This window comes from Octopus bimaculoides, chromosome 12 (assembly GCF_046866305.1).
Source record: "Octopus bimaculoides isolate indiv1 chromosome 12, ASM4686630v1, whole genome shotgun sequence".
NCBI classification, from domain to species: Eukaryota; Metazoa; Mollusca; class Cephalopoda; order Octopoda; family Octopodidae; genus Octopus; species Octopus bimaculoides.
In genome coordinates this window covers 38,683,119-38,700,832 of record NC_142939.1, presented here as the reverse complement: position 1 = coordinate 38,700,832, position 17,714 = coordinate 38,683,119, and the positions used below count along the sequence as shown (strand labels likewise).

General features: G+C 38.2%; 1 protein-coding gene across 4 annotated transcripts in view; it reads left to right on the top strand.

The window, feature by feature from the left end:
* Positions 1–17,714, top strand: part of LOC106880959 (glyoxylate reductase/hydroxypyruvate reductase) — a 131,281-nt gene that overhangs the window by 101,285 nt on the left and 12,282 nt on the right. For all 4 annotated transcript variants that reach the window (XM_089360933.1, XM_089360934.1, XM_089360931.1 and 1 more), the window contains exon 3: positions 12,045–12,215. In XM_089360933.1, coding sequence (XP_089217059.1) covers positions 12,045–12,215 — 171 coding nt within the window. The remainder of the gene's footprint in view (positions 1–12,044; positions 12,216–17,714) is intronic.

Sequence of the window (17,714 nt, the reverse complement as noted above, 5' to 3'; positions counted from 1 at the left end):
AACAGATATACCACAGGAGAAATTCCTACCTATGTAGGTCGCCGCCTGTCCACTTGAACTGTAAATGACATGGCTGAGGTCAAAGGAAACTGTCTATCAGTTTTTGACAGGACAAAGAAATTTCTTTCACGCCTGTTTGGCCAGTGATGGACCGGACGAGTGGGAATCATTAGATTCGGTTTCAAATCTCAGCTCAGAAAAAGGAAGTGTTAGTTTTTACACATTCCTCACTACCATATAGCAATCCTCTTGTTGCCTCAAACATACATGTATGCGTGAAACAGTAAGGTGTGGTCTGAGGGAGATGTGGCTGCTACCATGTCGAGATAACTTGTAAATGCTAACAGATTGACCTGTACAAACATTAGCCATTGAACAAGAATCTTCTACAGCTGACCAAAGCATTGAGTTGATTTGGTAGACAGAAACTGTGTGTGTAATTTGTGTGTGTTGGTGTATTTGCGTCCCCGTAATTTAGTGGTTCGGCAAAATAAATCGATAGAATAAGTACTGGTGTCGATACATTCGATTAAAAATTCAAGACTGTACCCCAGCATGGCTGCAGTCTACTGATTGAAACAAAAGATACTATTTTAATAAAAGAAAGTAGCCATAGAAATGTAAATACATTTCTCATTATGGACCTTAACTGTATGCGTCTCTCTCTTTCTCTAGAGAGCGGAGGAAGGGAAATAATTGTAAGAATTTTTTTTTTAATAAGTATTCGAAAATATACTAAGTTGTATTTAAAAACAATGTTGCTTTCTATTTCAGAATGTTTTATACAGACTTTCCTCCGTAAAATGACGAATAATACTCTGTCAGTTTTGTAGACATTCGTATTGTAGTTTATGCAGATAAATTCACTTTTATGTATTGTTTGTGTAAATTACAGCAGAATTTCATTCCAATACACTGGGATTTCTTGTTACGAATGCGTTTGCGAACATTCTTCAGTCGGCGGGGAATTTGATTGCGCATGAAAAATATGGCTGTTAGCTACGATGGCCGCCCGAAACAGCGCATGTGCACCCATAGACAGAGAGGCACATACAACTATATTTGTAACCCTATTGAAGTTTGATGAGTGAAGCTGAATGTCTCAACTGATAAGAAATCGAAACCCACCGCACATTATTTACAAGCCAACTGTTTATATGTAGATAAGTTGTTCAGCTCCGTGTCGCTCTTGACATGTCTACCGCGACATTCTGATGAAAAGAAAAAAAAAAAGTACACTGTGCAGTACTTGGAGTGGACCCGCGCTAGTTATTAAGAGAGTGAAAATAAAACGATGATTATCCTGTGCTCCACATTTTCCCATAAGATAGGTTTGGATTCGAGGGAGAATTAACTTCCGTTTTCATGCAAATAGACCTAGGAACCTAGCACCCCATTTTCTGACATGAATTGTTTTTTGTTAGACAAGACTAGGCGATTTCATTCTCACTGGGCAATTGTGATGGGACTCTTGCGTTGGCCAATATAGCGGTCGTTGGTGGAAGTGGTGGTGTCACAGCCTGTATCTCTTCTATCTAATTTAGCTGAGCAGAGAAGTTGAAGCCGACAAACAGAAAGAAAGATATAATAAGCAATTGGATGAATAAAAAAAAAATCGAACTGGAAACTTGGCTAACATAGTTTACAGTGTAGAAAGAGAAACCTATTATTGTTATACGAGAATAGTTTGGAGCAGACAGTCAGCTAGATGTTCTTTTTTTAACTTGCTCTCAACAGCTGTGCGAATATTGAAACGTCTCCAAAGAAATTCTGAACTTTTTTGTCTTATCGATCTATGATAACTTAGATTCTCAAGGTGTTATAAAACTGATGACTGAGATTGACATCTCAATACAAATTTTAGTGCCAATTCAAATATGTCCTTTCAATATAATAAGCTTATTGTATGCTGTGTTCAGAAGTACAACTCATTGGAAAGAGTAAAAAGTGGGTAGAAAGCAGCAATGAGAACCAAAAGTACATGCGCAGTACATAGGATGAAACACACAAACGAAAAGCAGAAAAGTGAACAGTAAAAAAGGTATAAAGAGCGAATAGGTCTAGATAGAAATGCAAGAATAGTGTTGATGAATTTCTAGAAGTATAGAATCTTTGGAGGACGTGTGTAGTTTACTCCAAGCTTATGCAATTGTGTGTGGAGAAAAAAAAAATTGTTTAGCCTCAGGTCAGCTTTAATCAAGCAAACTAATGACCAGAAATGTCAGTCATTAAACATAGCTAGAGGGTGACGAAGGACTGAGGAATTCTGCCTCGGGTGACATTTTTGGATCGGCGCTTTTGCGTTTTTCTTAAGTGAGGCGGCAACCGTCGAGAGCCGGACCACTCTGGGCAGCGCTAGCTTCAGTCACACTGCTGAATCCTGTCTTTTTGTGCGATTTGATTAGGTCGAACAACCATATCGAGACTCTCTCATTAGCTCAATTTCTACAATGATTAGTCATTATTGTGGTTGATGGTATTGGTAAATTTCCTTTTATACCATTTGGCCATTCCTGTAGAATCGGAAATTAATCTTGTGCACCAAAAGCCGTAATTTTTTTGTTTTTTTCGGATATGTGTTTCACGAATCGTAGATCACGCTTGTAGGGCGGTAGAAGACTAAAAAAGATCGGGAATTTTTGTCTCCTCCTTCCTTGTAATTTTTTGATTTGGACATTTCCCCACTCTATTTTTATTTTTCAGGTTAGTATTAGGCTTATTTTTGAAGAATCACAATCTGAAACGTTTAAAACAAAATCTGTATAAAATTTTAAATTTTCAAAAGTCAAAATTGAAATATTACAAAGGGGAAGGGGGAAGTTACTTAAATTTTTTTTTAGCTATTTGCAGAATCGTTGCCTAAGACGCCTGAAACACTAATATAAAACACACGCACATATAAAAGTGGATGTTGAAAAGTTCCTAGCTTTAAGGGTGTCGCGAAAGGCCTGGCCCAACCTTCCGAGTCCTTTTACAGGTCCTAGAAAAACTGAAGGACCGCTGCAATAAGTGTGTGAATCTGAGAGGGGAATAATCAACTGATCCTCCTGTATTTTCTTTTACTCAAAGCCAAGAACTTTTCAGCACCCACTCGTGTGCGTATGATTTATATGAGAAAGAGAGAGGAGATTTTTGGCGCTTAAGAATTTCCAACTCTATTCTATAGGAATGTTGCTGTTTGAAACTGGTTTATTTGAAAAATTTTCACACCAGATTTTGGCAGGGTGACAATCCATCAGGTGGGATATCTTTATCTTCAGGTGGTAACATCTGGGTGATAATTGTTCAGGTGGGGACCAGAATAAGGACGGAACATTTATCACTATTTAACTAGCACTACCGTCGTCACCACCACTACCATTCAAAGGAATCTCTATACTTTAATACCATCACGAACACATAAAAAATTTGCAATACGTTCTTTATAATTACGTAGTTTCCGTTAATTTTGGAACTCGTTGTCTGATTATTATTAGAAAGCTAGCAGAATCGTTAGCCTGCCATACTCTCCTTACATTTGGAGTTCAAAGTCTACCGAGGTCGACCTGACCTTTTTTATCCTTTCGGGATCGATGAAATAAATACCAGTTAAGCACTGGGGTCGATGTAATCGAGTAAGCATCCTCAGTGTAAAAGTGCAGGCTTTGTGCCTAAAGTAGACATGACTATTATCAGACTACGCAATAAAGATGTATAGCACAAAGGAGTAAATTTTTAGCTATATAAATTATATTCACTATTGATTGGGTGACGATTGTTTGAATGGAGCAGGCCGGGTGGTGGTGGTGGTGGTGGGTGTGACGATTTTTTTTTCTTTTTTGAGGTGATCAAAAACCTTTGAGAACATTGGAGGGTTAAGCTCCCAGCGAACAGTCTGTAAACCTGTGGCGGGTTGGCATGAATATCAGATTCCCATTTTTTTATATATTTAATTGATTTGTGTTTTAAATAAATGTTAGTCTTGATATGATCGGCAGGCAGGAGGTTATTATTATATTTTACTAACAACATAAACAATTTTTTTTTAAGTGATAACCTTCGAATGACCTTCACCTTGATGCTACTTTCACTCATCAAACTGCACTTTAATAGACTGTTTCAGCGAATCTCTGGTTGAGAAAGGATTGCTGATGGTGGGAGGAGCTATGCATAAATTATAGAGATGATAGATAAGTGGTTCTGACTATAAGTTAAAACCGGTTACGTATTCGATTTGTTGAATACTTGTCATTGCATTAAGCAGCTCCCATTACATCACTACCATTAATAATAATAATCGTTTCTATTACAGGCACGAGTCCTGAAATTTAGAGGAAGGGGATAGTGAATTACATCGACCCCGAAAGGATGAAAGACAAAGTCGACCTCGGCGGAACTTGAACTCAGAACATAGCGACAAGTGAAATACCGTTAAGCACTTAGCCCTGCATGCTTAACGATTCTGTCAGCTCACCTAATAATTTCTTAAATAAGATCCCATATTTCCAAAGGAAAGAGGAATAAAATATTGCAGCATTTATAGTATAACTCGTGAAAATTAGCTCCACAAATGAGATAATTTCAAACTGGAATGGAACCCGAGTTGCATGTTACGTTCGCCGAGTGATTTTGGTTTCCGTTAAAGGCACAAAAGTTTTCATGTTTTATATGAAAGGTGAAACGGTAGTAATTACACACTCAATGGTTTCAGTAAGTCATAAAGCGGTGGATTGGCAAAATATCTTGGACGTGTGATAAAATGCGTGGTATTTATAGTTCCGAGTTCAAATCTGACGGAGGTCAATTTTGTGAGCAATAAAATAAAATATTGTACCAGTGAAATTTTGTGTCTGGTTAATATTTCTATAAACTCTCTTGGAAGTGAATAGTTTTATAATAGAAGAAATTGTGTTAAAGATTTAGCTTCGCGAAGGAAAGAACCCTGGGAAAGTTTTTCATTTCCCAGATCGTCCCTGAGGAAATTCAAGAACCTTTTTACTATTGTTTCCTTTACTTATCACTCACTTTCATTTCTGTAAAAGAAAGTACTTTTATACCACCGAGGGCCAAGTGTATAATTATTATTCTATATCTAACACAACTCAAATCTCTAGGAGATAAATTTTTTGACATGCAGAAAATTCAATTCTATATTTAAGAGATGAGGAATTATTTACATTATTTACATTTGTCGGATATTTGTCCTCATCTTGTTTGTTGTTAACACAACGTTTCGGCTGATATACCCTCCAGCCTTCGTCAGGTGTCTTGGGGAAATTTCGAACCTGGGTTCTCATTCCTAACGATGTTACTATTATTATATTATTATTATTACTATTATTAATCAGGTCGCTGCCGTGAATCGAACTCGGAACCTTGGGGTTAGTAGCCCGCGCTCTTAACCACTACGCCATATGCCCGTGGGTATATCAGCCGAAACGTGTGTTAACAACAAACAAGATGACAAATATCCGACAAATGTAAATAATGTAAATGCAGAAAATTGTTTTAAATCGATTACACTGAATTTTTTGTTTTGTAATAAAAATACAGAATTTTTGTTCGTCTTTTTTCTCTCCTAAACTTTGAAGTTTTCAGTTTCATCTACACAAAAATGTGTTTGAAATCAGCTACAAACACCAAAGCTACTGCAAGTGGTAGGGTGGCGGTCTTTTCAGCATCATAATTCCTATCGCAAAACTTAAATTACCAAGGATTTTCCATATTAAAAAGTTTAGTTTAAGTTTTTATAAATATATTTTCACTGTAGTAAATATATTTTGGGTCTAAACGATCGACTGATTAAACTTTCGTATGATTAAAACAACTTCAACATATTTCTCCTTTTTAACGGAAAGTATTCAGATTAAACCAATCCGAATTACTACAGAAAATAATCATTGAAATTTTGTGAAAAGATAATTATTTTTAAAATGTTTGTGATAATCCTTTTTTTCTTTCTGAGACATAAGTGTGCTAGTCATAGAATATGAAATACTGTTTTATCTTACTATTTCTGTGTTGGTATCATGAGAGAACCTATGGAAAACTAATTTACAAATTTTAAACAAGCGAGATTTTGAGCGAACGTGAATTGAAACATTTACTACACTTATCAAAAGAATAGTCTGGTATCTCTGTTCACTTTAGTTATAATGAATTAGAGGCATTTATTTTATTAAATCATAAGTACTAAGCCTTATGATATCAAATGATTTTTCATTATAATATTCTCTCTAGTTTGCCTTAATTTATCTTTTTTTTTTTTTTTAATGTTTGTGCTTATTATATTAAACTTAAATATATACATAAGAGTGAGAAGGGAGAAAAACAAACGAAAAAAACCCCCCACAATTCACCACCTAAGGTCGAAAATTTTGGTGCGCTGGGAAATTTCTCTAATGACTATTGAGGCACGCTTGCAGCGTTGCCGCGGGTGATGGCGAGGCCGATGCGCTGGAACAACCAAGCGCCCTCACGAGCTTGGCGAGCTACCAGTGAAGACAGGAATCTTGCAGTGAGTGGTCCGACCCCACCAAATGTCTAGTGACGCCAAAATTGCATTCCAAAGACTACATTCCTTCTTCAGCTCTGCGATCAATTATCGATATACAACACTCAGATAGAACAGAACCATACTGCTCACACATCTGGGACTGCACACATACATATCTTCGGTTAGTAGTAGCATCGGTCCTGTGTTAGATGTGAGCAGTATTTTAATATCTCTTTTAGCACACTCAACACCCCTTTCTCGTTATCCACGCTGCCTCTCTCAGCTACCAGAGTTCGCACTAAAACAATTTGATCAATGTTTTCTGTCATAATTCTTCCCGGTTGGAATTCCATCTCCATTCCTGTTTATTGATGTCGTATCGATATTACTAATCTAGTTTATCACAGATTATGATCACCTCTACCCTATCGTCTCTACTGATACCCTTTAGAAATAAAATTCCATGCAATAGTACTCGACCTTCTACACCCAAGGCTTTTTTTCACTCAATATTTACACGCTATTATTATTTGTAGCTTTATCCACCGCTAAAATAAACGAATTATCAAAAAGTATTGCATTCGATGTTTTTCTTTTCTTTAACTTTGAAAATTCTTTTTAGAATTGAATAAGAGAATCCCATCCCCCCAGTTTACCAACGTAAAATCATTTCTAATGATGTATGTATAAATAATATTAGTAATAATAATAGACCTTACGAGACCTTTGACGACAGAATGCTGTCTGTTCTCGTAAGTAAGATCGAGAGCCCCGAAACATAAAATATTTAGGACAATATGGGGACAAACGACAATGGAATAATTAATGTAGACACTTCTGTTTCTGATGCTTTAAATAATCTCGCTGAAGTAGCTTCCTTTTGGTGTGGATTTCGTTTCTCAAAGTAGTGTTTGATGGTTTGACAAGCAAGCTGCAAAAGAAACAAGGTGAAGGTCGTTTCAAGGATGCAGTTTTATTGAAAGCAGTTAATATGGTGGTAGCTATGGTAACCGACTACCTAACTCCTCACCTTTATATGCTATCGTCTTTCTTTTGTTTCGGTCATATTCAATCCTATTCTTTCTCTCGATCACAATACTCGTTCCCTCATTTTCTCGATTACGCTACACTTTCCAGCTCAATCACTCATTCTCTCTCTTCTTTTCTCTTTCTTTCTTCTTTTTTCTTTCTTTCTTTCTCTCTCTTTCTTTCTTTCTCTCTCCCTTTCTCTCTCTCTCTCTCTCTCTCTCTCTCTCTCTCTCTCTCTCTCTCTCTCTCATATCGATGTCATTGCAGATAGTGTCGGTACTAGTACTACTAACAGATGTGATGAATGACAGTAGAATTGGTCAAGGTTTCTTCTAAAGTGTGTGTGCCTGTGGCCTTGGCGTGGATAACCAAGTCTGGTCTCCTGGTAATACCAGACGCATAAAAATATTACATTGCCAAATGCTATGAAACTCAATGAAAATGTCATTGCTACATGGTATCAGTTAAGTCACTATCATACACACACGTACCTCTTTCGGACATTGCGGCTGCAGCCAGACTGGAGCACTGCCTTGAGGTTTGTCGGACAAATTAACCCCAGGACTTGTATATATTTTTGAAACCTTGTTTTTTTTTTTTTAAGTATCGGTCCTTTGCCAAACCGCCAAGTTAGATGTATGTGGTGTTATGGGCTGTGATGAGCTATGTGGTGTTGGTGGAGAGGATTGCAGATGAGGCAAACGGAAGTGATGACTGCAGGGGCTGGCGGCACACTCCAATGTAAATAAATCAACACCGGTTATGTGATGGTGGGTTACAAACGCACCCATCCACAAATACACACACTTTTGAAGCTTCTCTGTTTGTCTAATCCACTCACATATATACATGCATGCGCACACCACTTAACGCTTAATTGTTTATATATTGTGAGTAGGGACGTGTGGCTGCCATCTCTAGCAGGCAGGTAAAAACCCAGAAAGGGAGATAAATATATATTCTTTATTCTTTTTACTTGTGTCAGGCATTTGAGTGCGGCCATGCTGGAGCACCGCCTTTAGTCGAACAAATCGACCCAAGAACTTGTCCTTTGTTAGCCTAGTACTTATTCTATCGGTTTATTTTGCCGAACCCCTAAGTTACGGGGACGTAAACACACCAGCATCGGTTGTCAAGCGATGTTGGCGCGCGCGCACACACGCACACACACAAACACAATATAAATATGCATATATACATTCATATATGTACCTATCTACATATATATGCATATATACATGCATATGCATATATACATGCATATATACATGCATAAAAAAACGTAGGCAAAATGAGAAACAAGAACATAAAAACAAAAACATAGAAAACGAACTTTTTTTGAACAAAGAAAGAAAGAAACGAGACATAAAACATGAAGAACATTCTCTTCTTCAGTTGTCCCGTTTTAGCTACACTGCGTGTGTGGCGATCTTACGATACGAGTCCTAAATATCGGCCTTTTCCGTAAAAAGTGTCTTCGGCAATCTTTACCAAAGATCGGCCTTTTCCGTCACACCCGCACGATCTTCAATACGTTGTTAAGGTTAGGGTTTTAGTGTCAGGGTTAGGGGGTTAGTGTTAGTGTTTACGGTTAGGGACGGAATTCCCTAACCCTAACCGTAAACCCTTCAAAAGAAATCGCGCTCTCTGTATCTCTTTCGCTTTTATGACGTCGTTTCCCTGTTTCTCTCCAACACTTTTTACGGAAAAAGCTGGTATTTAGAACTCGTACCGTAAGATCGTCACAAGACTGTTACTCGGAGTTTCACGTTCCCGTTCATCGGACAGTTTTGTTCGAAATGGGAAAGAAATGACGATGCAATCAAAACTCTCTTCCTCCCCGCTCTCTCTCTCTTCCTCCCCGCTCTCTCTCTCTTCCTCCCCGCTCTCTCTCTCTTCCTCCCCGCTCTCTCTCTCTTCCTCCCCGCTCTCTCTCTCTTCCTCCCCGCTCTCTCTCTCTTCCTCCCCGCTCTCTCTCTCTTCCTCCCCGCTCTCTCTCTCTTCCTCCCCGCGCTCTCTCTCTTCCTCCCCGCTCTCTCTCTCTTCCTCCCCGCTCTCTCTTCCTCCCGCTCCCCCTCTCTCTTCCTCTCCCCTCTCTCTCCAGAGAGAGAGACGGTGCTTGCAACTTTGTATCTAACATGCTTTAAAAACTATTCCAAGAAGTCAGAATAGCAAATGCATACAGTGTGTAGGATGACAAAAGGTTTTCTTTCTGGAAAAAACAAACAAAAAAACTAAAAAAAAACGTATACATACATCTACATATACACACTTACATAAGTGCATAGATGCATGTTGGCATAATTAAAGGCACAGAAGGTTCAGACGTATTTGTACTGTTAACATTATGGATTGTAATATAGTGTTAGTTTGTTAGTCTTGAGGCAAATAATTAAGTAATTATCATTGTTACTTTTCATGTGATCTTGGGTTCAATCCTACTGGTCAGCACTTCAGGCAAGTGTCTTTTACTAGCCCTGGACCAATCGAAACCTTGTGAATGGATTTGGTAAACAGAAACTGAAAGAAGCCCATGTGTGTATATCTTGTTTCAGTCATTAGATTGTGGCCATACTGTGACACTGCCTTGAAGAATTTTAAGTATGACACTTTAAGCAAGTGTCTTCTATAACCCTGGGTGGATCAATCCTTGTGAGTGAATTTGGTAGATGGAAACTGCATAGAAGCCCATTGAGTATGGGTGTGTATGTATGTATATGTATATATATATATATATATATATATATATATATATATATGTGTGTATTTCTTCTATCTTAATGAATAAAAATTCTTCTGATAGAATAAATGGGTTAATAGAAACCAATGTAGCAAAGAACACAAAATAACTGTGGTTAGCTCCTGTTTTTAAGGCCGGAACTCTTTGAAATTTTGGGTATTTGAGTATATTTAAGGATTGGAGAAAACGCATGTTATAATTGCATACTTTATTCCTACATATGTTTCAAAGGATTACAACCTGTGTGATCCATAGGGATCTTTGATATTAAAATTGTAACCTTCTCATCAGGGAAAGCATGGGAATCATCTTAAACGTAAGACATTATGACCGATTATATATATATATATATATATATATATATATAAGATGTACAGGTGTCAATTCATTATGGCTGTTTTAAGTGGCACCATTTAATTGACTAATGAAAACCTTACATCAATTTGAAAGAAACTGTTCTTGTCAGATGACTGCAAAGACTTCAAACATAAAGGATAAACCATTTTTTTAAACAAATTTACATCAATAATGGAAACCAAAATATTTACATTGTTTCCTTTCATTATAACTGTGGCAGAATGAAAATATTGTGGTTTCTATTGTTGATGTAAATTTGTTAAATTATAGTTTATTCTTTATGTTTGCAGTCATCTGACAAGAACGGTTTCTTTCAAATTGATGTGAGGTTTTCATTAATTAATGAAATGGAGCCACTCCAAAAAACTGTTCTTGTCAGGTGACCACATAGACTTCAAACATAATGCATAAACCATTTTTTTAACAATTTTACATCAATAATGGAAGCCAAAATATTCTCATTCTGTCATAAAAGGAAACAATGTCAATATTTTGGTTTCCATTATTGATGTAAATTTGTTAAAACTAGTTTATCCTTTGTTTGAAGCCTATGCGGTCATATGAGAACAGTTTCTTTCAAATTGATGTAATGTTTTCATTAGTCAATTAAATGGGGATGTTTGAAATGGCCATAATAAATTGACACCTGTACATCTTTGTTACCTTGGAATCTGCACTTCAGAAATACTATAGAAAGTACTTTTAAAAAACATACACGTCTGAATTACCAAGAGCAGATATCTTCACTTAGCTGAGTTGCGTTGTCTACAACACGACAGGGATATTGGGTACAAATACCCCTATACAGAGTCTTGATATTCAAATAATCTTGTTGGGGTGTGCAGATTATACCGAACTAGTAAGTTGCCTCAATTTAAGTACCCAACTCAACTGAATCTTGTGGTTGTCAAGCAGTGGTGGGGTATACAGTGTTGATTTGTTTATGCCGCTGTAACCAGTTTGGCAAAAAAGATCTGGAGAATAAGTGTCAGACTTAAGTCCTGGGGTCAATTTGTGTGATTACAACTTTGAAGGCAACCCCAGTCATTGGAACCATGCTGGAGCATTGCCAAGAATTCTTTTTCCCTTCCTATTTCCTCATGTCCCAACTTGTTTGATGGTCAGTTCAGCTGATTGTCAGAAATCTTTGGTAATTCAGTGTTTCAAATGCTTTCAGTTCTGCAGTGTTTTTCTCCAATAGCACCAATTCTGTTGCAATGCATTCAGACCAGTTTCCTGGTTTCAGGATACGCCACCCACCAGTCTTGGCAGCCCTGTCAAGGCTTCCTTCTGCTTAGACAGAAAAAAAACAAAACAAATTGCTGCATATTTGGAAGTAACTTTTAAACATAGGAAGTTGTTCAGGAATGTTTGTTCAATCTGTTGTTCAGGAATGTTTGTTCAATCTGTTGTTCAGGAATGTTTGTTCAATCTGTTTTCCAGGTCCTAATCTGAAGGTAGTGTCCACTTTGTCGGTTGGCTATGAACATATTGATTTGAAGGAATGCAAAGCGCGCAACATCATTGCGTGTAACTTGTCGAAGATATCCACCGATTGTGTTTCAGAGTTTGCGGTTACTTTAGCGTTGGCAGTTAGTAGACGCATTGAAGAAGGTAAGTACCTCAGTTCTTAACCATTTTCTCAACTGCATGCTTATGTTATTCCACCTTCTACAGAGAACATCCCTATATAGATTAAGGTTTGGATCACTTCATATATATATTCTTAAATAACAACCATTCCTTAAACCCAGTTAAGAATACACACCTACTCTCCTTATATATATATAAATAATACATTTCTAAATCTCGCAGAGAGACTTAAGCAGTAGTGATGCGATAAAGTAGTTGTATACTGCCAACTTAACGTGACAGTCCCAATAAGGGAATATACTACTGCTGTTTAGCCTTCGGAAGCTGGACCGCTTCCTATTAGGCCTTGACACATTTCCTGTGCCCTTATCCTTCCGAGGGGGAGACAAACTCCTCCACCCAGCCTAGCCTGCATTCAGGGACATGTTTCTGAGTATTTGCTCATCATCAGCCTGAAGTAGCACGACTGGCTAGTTGAAGAAGTCTGTTTCACTCTCGTAAGGATATACTATTTCAGTGAAATACATTCACTGGTTACAAAATTTAGAAATAATAAATTTCTAAATCTCTCAGATATATATATATATATATATATATTTATATTTTATTTATTTATTTTTATTTATTTATGGGTTTCAGCCAAGTGGCTGCGGTCATGCTGGTGCACCACCGTGATTTTCCGTCTCTATGCTGTGCTCTCTTCACGTTCCTTGCATGGCTCTTCTCCCCCACCTGATATGGTCCAATCAAGAGTTTTGATGGCACATCTGGTGTATAAGAGAATTTGACATCGCTGCCCTAAACTGCGTCTCATTACGAGCCATTGGTTCGTCTGGTATCGTGGAGAGGAAAGCGTCAAGTTTTGTCTTGAAGACCTCCGCATCCATGTCTTGCATGTCTCTCAAATGTTTTGGCAGGGCATTGAAGAGCTGAGGTTCTCTGAAACCGAGGCTGCTGCAGTATCTCGTTCTTATGTGAGATGCAGTGGACGGTACCTTTGGCACCATGCAGTGGCGACCCGTGCGGGCATTCCTGTAGTACTTGATGCCAAAGTTTGGCACCAGTCCTTCCAGTATTTTCCATATGTATATTATTACATATCTCTCCCGCCTGCGCTCCAGGGAGTAGAGACCTAGTGCCTTCAGTCACTCCCTGTAGTTCATCTGTTGGACTGTGGCGATCTTTTTTGTATAGTGCTGCTGAATTGCCTCGAGTTCTGCTGTCCGCTTAACACTGTGTGGTGACCACAACTGAGAGCAATAGTCTAGGCGGCTCAGAACAAATGTCTTCCATAGAGTCAACATGACTTTTTGATCCCTTGTACGGAATGTCCTCAGTATCCACCCTGCCAGTTGTCTGCACTTTGCTGTCAACTTGACAATGTGCATGTGAAATGATGCATCACTACACATGTTGATGCCCAGATCTCTTACTGTTTGTTGTTCTGGGATTGCAGTACCTCCAGGCCCTGTGTATGCCAGTTGGGAGGTACTTGTGGTCTTGTAGCGCAGTACTTGAAATTTTTTTGCATTGAACTGCATATTATTTTGCTCTGCCCACTCATATATTGCATTTAGGTCATTCTGCAGGCTTACAATATCATCAGGATTCTTTATTGCCTGAGATATCTTTGTGTCATCAGCATAGCTAGTGACAGTGGCTCTCTGAGAGACCGTGGGCATGTCCAGAAGGGCCACTATGAACAGTAGTGGCCCCAGAACAGTTCCTTGTGGAACACCGCTCAATATTTGTGTTTCCCTAGATAGTTCTCCATTGGCTGCAACTGTCTGACTTCTACCATTCAGGAAGTCATGCAGCCACTCTCCTAATTTACCAGCTATGCCAAGGTTTCGCAGCTTGTGACATATCAAGCCATGATCAACTTTGTCAAAGGCTTTTGCAAAGTCGAGATATATCACATCAACATTTGAATGGTCAAGTAGCTGCTTCAGGACCCAATCATAATGTTGCAAGAGCTGCGTGAGGCAGCTTCTACCTGGACGGAAACCATGCTGGGTCTCATTCAGCAAGTCATTTTCTTCTAGGAACGCAATCAATCTCCTTCTGACAATTCGTTCCATGACTTTGCTAATATATGAAGTCAGAGAGATGGGCCTGTAGTTCCCAGCCTCTGCTCTGCTTCCACCTTTATGGATAGGACATATGGTGCCTTCCTTCAGCTTTTTGGGAAGTTTACCATTTGCAAGGAAACTCTGGAAGAGTATCTGGAGTTGTCCTGCTAATTCTTGTTTACACGACTTTAAGAGGACAGCTGGGAAACCATTGGGGCCAGTTGCCGAATTTGAGCTCATTTCATTTATGGCAGCTATCACATCTTCCTCTTCAATGTCGATGTAGGTAATGGATGCAGTCTTTTTCTGCTGAGTGCTATTGTCAAAGAAATCAGCTGGGTTCTTTATCTGCATGTGACTCAGAGGAGAGGTGAAGACACTCTTGAATTGTGTACTGAGCACTTCACTTATCCATGTGGGATCTGCAGCCAGTGAGCCATTAGGCAAGAATAGGGGTCCTATCTTATACTGCACCGTAGCAGTCTCCTTTGCAAATTTTTTGTGTGATTTCGTGTGTTGAAGCATATTCTGTTGTGTCTGGGGAGAGTCATGATCTTATTGTGCCTTAAAATTTAACACACTCACCAGTAAAATTATATATATATATATATATATATATATATATGTATATATATATATATATATATATCGTGCTACAGATCATGGTGAGAGGGATAACTTCGCTTGGCAAACAGGACACAGTAGTGTGTCGATAAGCCAGCTGGAGGAGATGTCCTCCTGGGGCTAAAAGCAACAGTAACATCCACCCCTAGGGGTCAGCCACACTTAAGTGGCAATATGCTACACTTTATCGTGCAGTTACTGTTAATACTTCATTTAGAGAATTAACATTGCTTGTTTTCACCTTTTCGATATCAGTGAAAAATTTCACTGGAAAAGTAGATATAAGATTGCCAAGATTTTGTCTCTCTCACCAAGGATCAGTGGCTATCGAACACCGACGAAGGGAAATAACCCTGAAATCCGGATCTGTTCGTGCTACAGATCATGGTGAGAGGGATAACTTCCCTTGGCAAACAGGACACAGTGTGTCAATAAGCCAGCTGGAGATGTCCTCCTGAGGCTAAAAGCAACAGTAACATCCACCCCTAGGGGTCAACCACACTTAAGTGGCAATATACTACACTTTATCGTGCAGTTACTGTTAATACTTCATTTAGAGAATTAACATTGCTTGTTTTCACCTTTTCGATATCAGTGAAGAATTTCACTGGTAAAGTAGATATAAGATTGCCAAGATTTTGTCTCTCTCACAAAGGATCAGTGGCTATCGAACGCTGACGAAGGGAAATAACCCTGAAATCCGGATCCGTTCGTGCTACAGATCATGGTGAGAGGGATAACTTCCCTTGGCAAACAGGACACAGTAGTGTGTTGATAAGCCAGCTGGAGGAGATGTCCTCCTGGGGCTAAAAGCAACAGTAACATCCACCCCTAGGGGTCAGCCACACTTAAGTGGCAATATACTACACATTATATATATATATATATACATATATATATATAATTTATATTTATATTTATATAGCAATTAGAAAATGGAGGATAGGGTAAGACAACCACCCCCTTTACCCGCACCCACTTATTACACTAGTGTAACAATAATTGGGTACCCTCCCAGCAGTATATTGGATAGATACTATCCCTTAGTGGGTTGAATCCTCAACCCCTAACTCTCTTGCATTATATATATTTATGTATATACATATATATTATATTTACATTTTATATATATTTATATATATTTATATTTACATTCAACATAAATGGAAGTGGAGAGACAAGTTACTGAAGAGATTGCAAGAGTGCAATGAAATGATTTAACAAAAAACTATATACTGCTTATAAATTAATAAAGGACTGAACCAGTGCGTGTGGTTATTACCGGCATAATGCCTCTCTCAAGGTTTAATTGTATTTCTTTCAACACACGCATCCACATCAAGAATCTTGCACACGAAATACACATACAAAATATATATATGTATATATATTTATACTAGCAGTATAACACGACCTTGTCCGGGAGTGACTTATTACGCCATCTACGATAAGTCTTGCTCGGTGAAAATCAACTAAAAAAAGAAAGCCTTACAACGAAAAAACCTTTATGATGTAAATATGTTCATAATTCAAAAGACGATGAAATTAGTAGGGAAAGTCTGAAGGCTGTTTTGCGTAACATTATTAAGCGTATAGAAATGCTTGTGCAAAACAACTTTTTGCGCTGCCCTGATTATACATAGCAGGGTAATCCCTTTTAGCAGGAGCTAGGACGGCAATTTGTGATGAAGCAATTGCTGGCGATCTGTTGCTACAGTTCTGCCAGAATTCTATCAGATTGGGCAGAAGATGTTGATGCACCATTTTGCATTATGTTCAAAGAAGCTTCTGGAATGTGGTGAATTGCTGCAGTCTGTTGCTGTCATTTTAAGCTGGTTGCTTTCTTTCCCCAGCGAACTCTCTTCTTTGGAGGCATAATCTATGTATATATTAAACAGAACAACAAAAGTTATAATAGATGGCCGGGTCGGTAGTTTTCACATATCTGTAATTTTTCAGATTAACACCCGCACGATTACCCAACCCTAATCCTAAACCTAATCCTAACACTAACCCTAACATTAACCCTAAACCCTAACCCTGACCCTAAAACCGTAACACTAATCCTAACCCTAACCATAACCGTAACCCTAAACCCTAACCCTAAAAACCTAACCCTAACACCCTGGTGAAAATCGTGGTATATTTACCAAACATTGATGAACATGAGTTATATTGTAGTCAATGATTGTGTGTACAAGTAGAAGGGAAGAAATATAAAAGTTGCTAGAAACAACAGCCAAATCTCCCTTAAATCACACAAAGTAAACAATTTTAAAATGTTTACATCAATGGAATTTTTTCGATGTGAACTATCCAATGCAGTAATTATGCGCTCAACATATAATATAGAGAGTAAGAATAAAAGAGGGGGAGAGAGAGAGATAGATACATAAACCCAACACTAACACCCTAATGAAAATCGTGGTATATTTACCAAACATTGACGAACATGAGTTATATTGTAGTGAATGTTTTGTGAGAGAGAAGAGGAAGAGAGAGAGAGGGGGGGGGAAAGGAATAGAGATGGTAGCAATGAAGAGAGAGAACGGAAGACAGTTATAAAATAGCAATGCGTGCACGTGTTTATATAAGAAACACAGAAACTAAATCTTATATCTATAATGTTGTTGTCACAGATCACGTATGTGTGGTCGTGTGTGTTTTTACGTTTCTATGTTATGAAAAATATGTTAGAGGTAGAGGAAAGGTATTAAATGAGAGAGAGGAAGAAGTAAGAGTGTAAAATGTAACCAAGTTAATCTGACTTTGTATGTATCACTTTCTCTCTCTCTCCCTCTTTTACGCTTACTCTCTATAACAA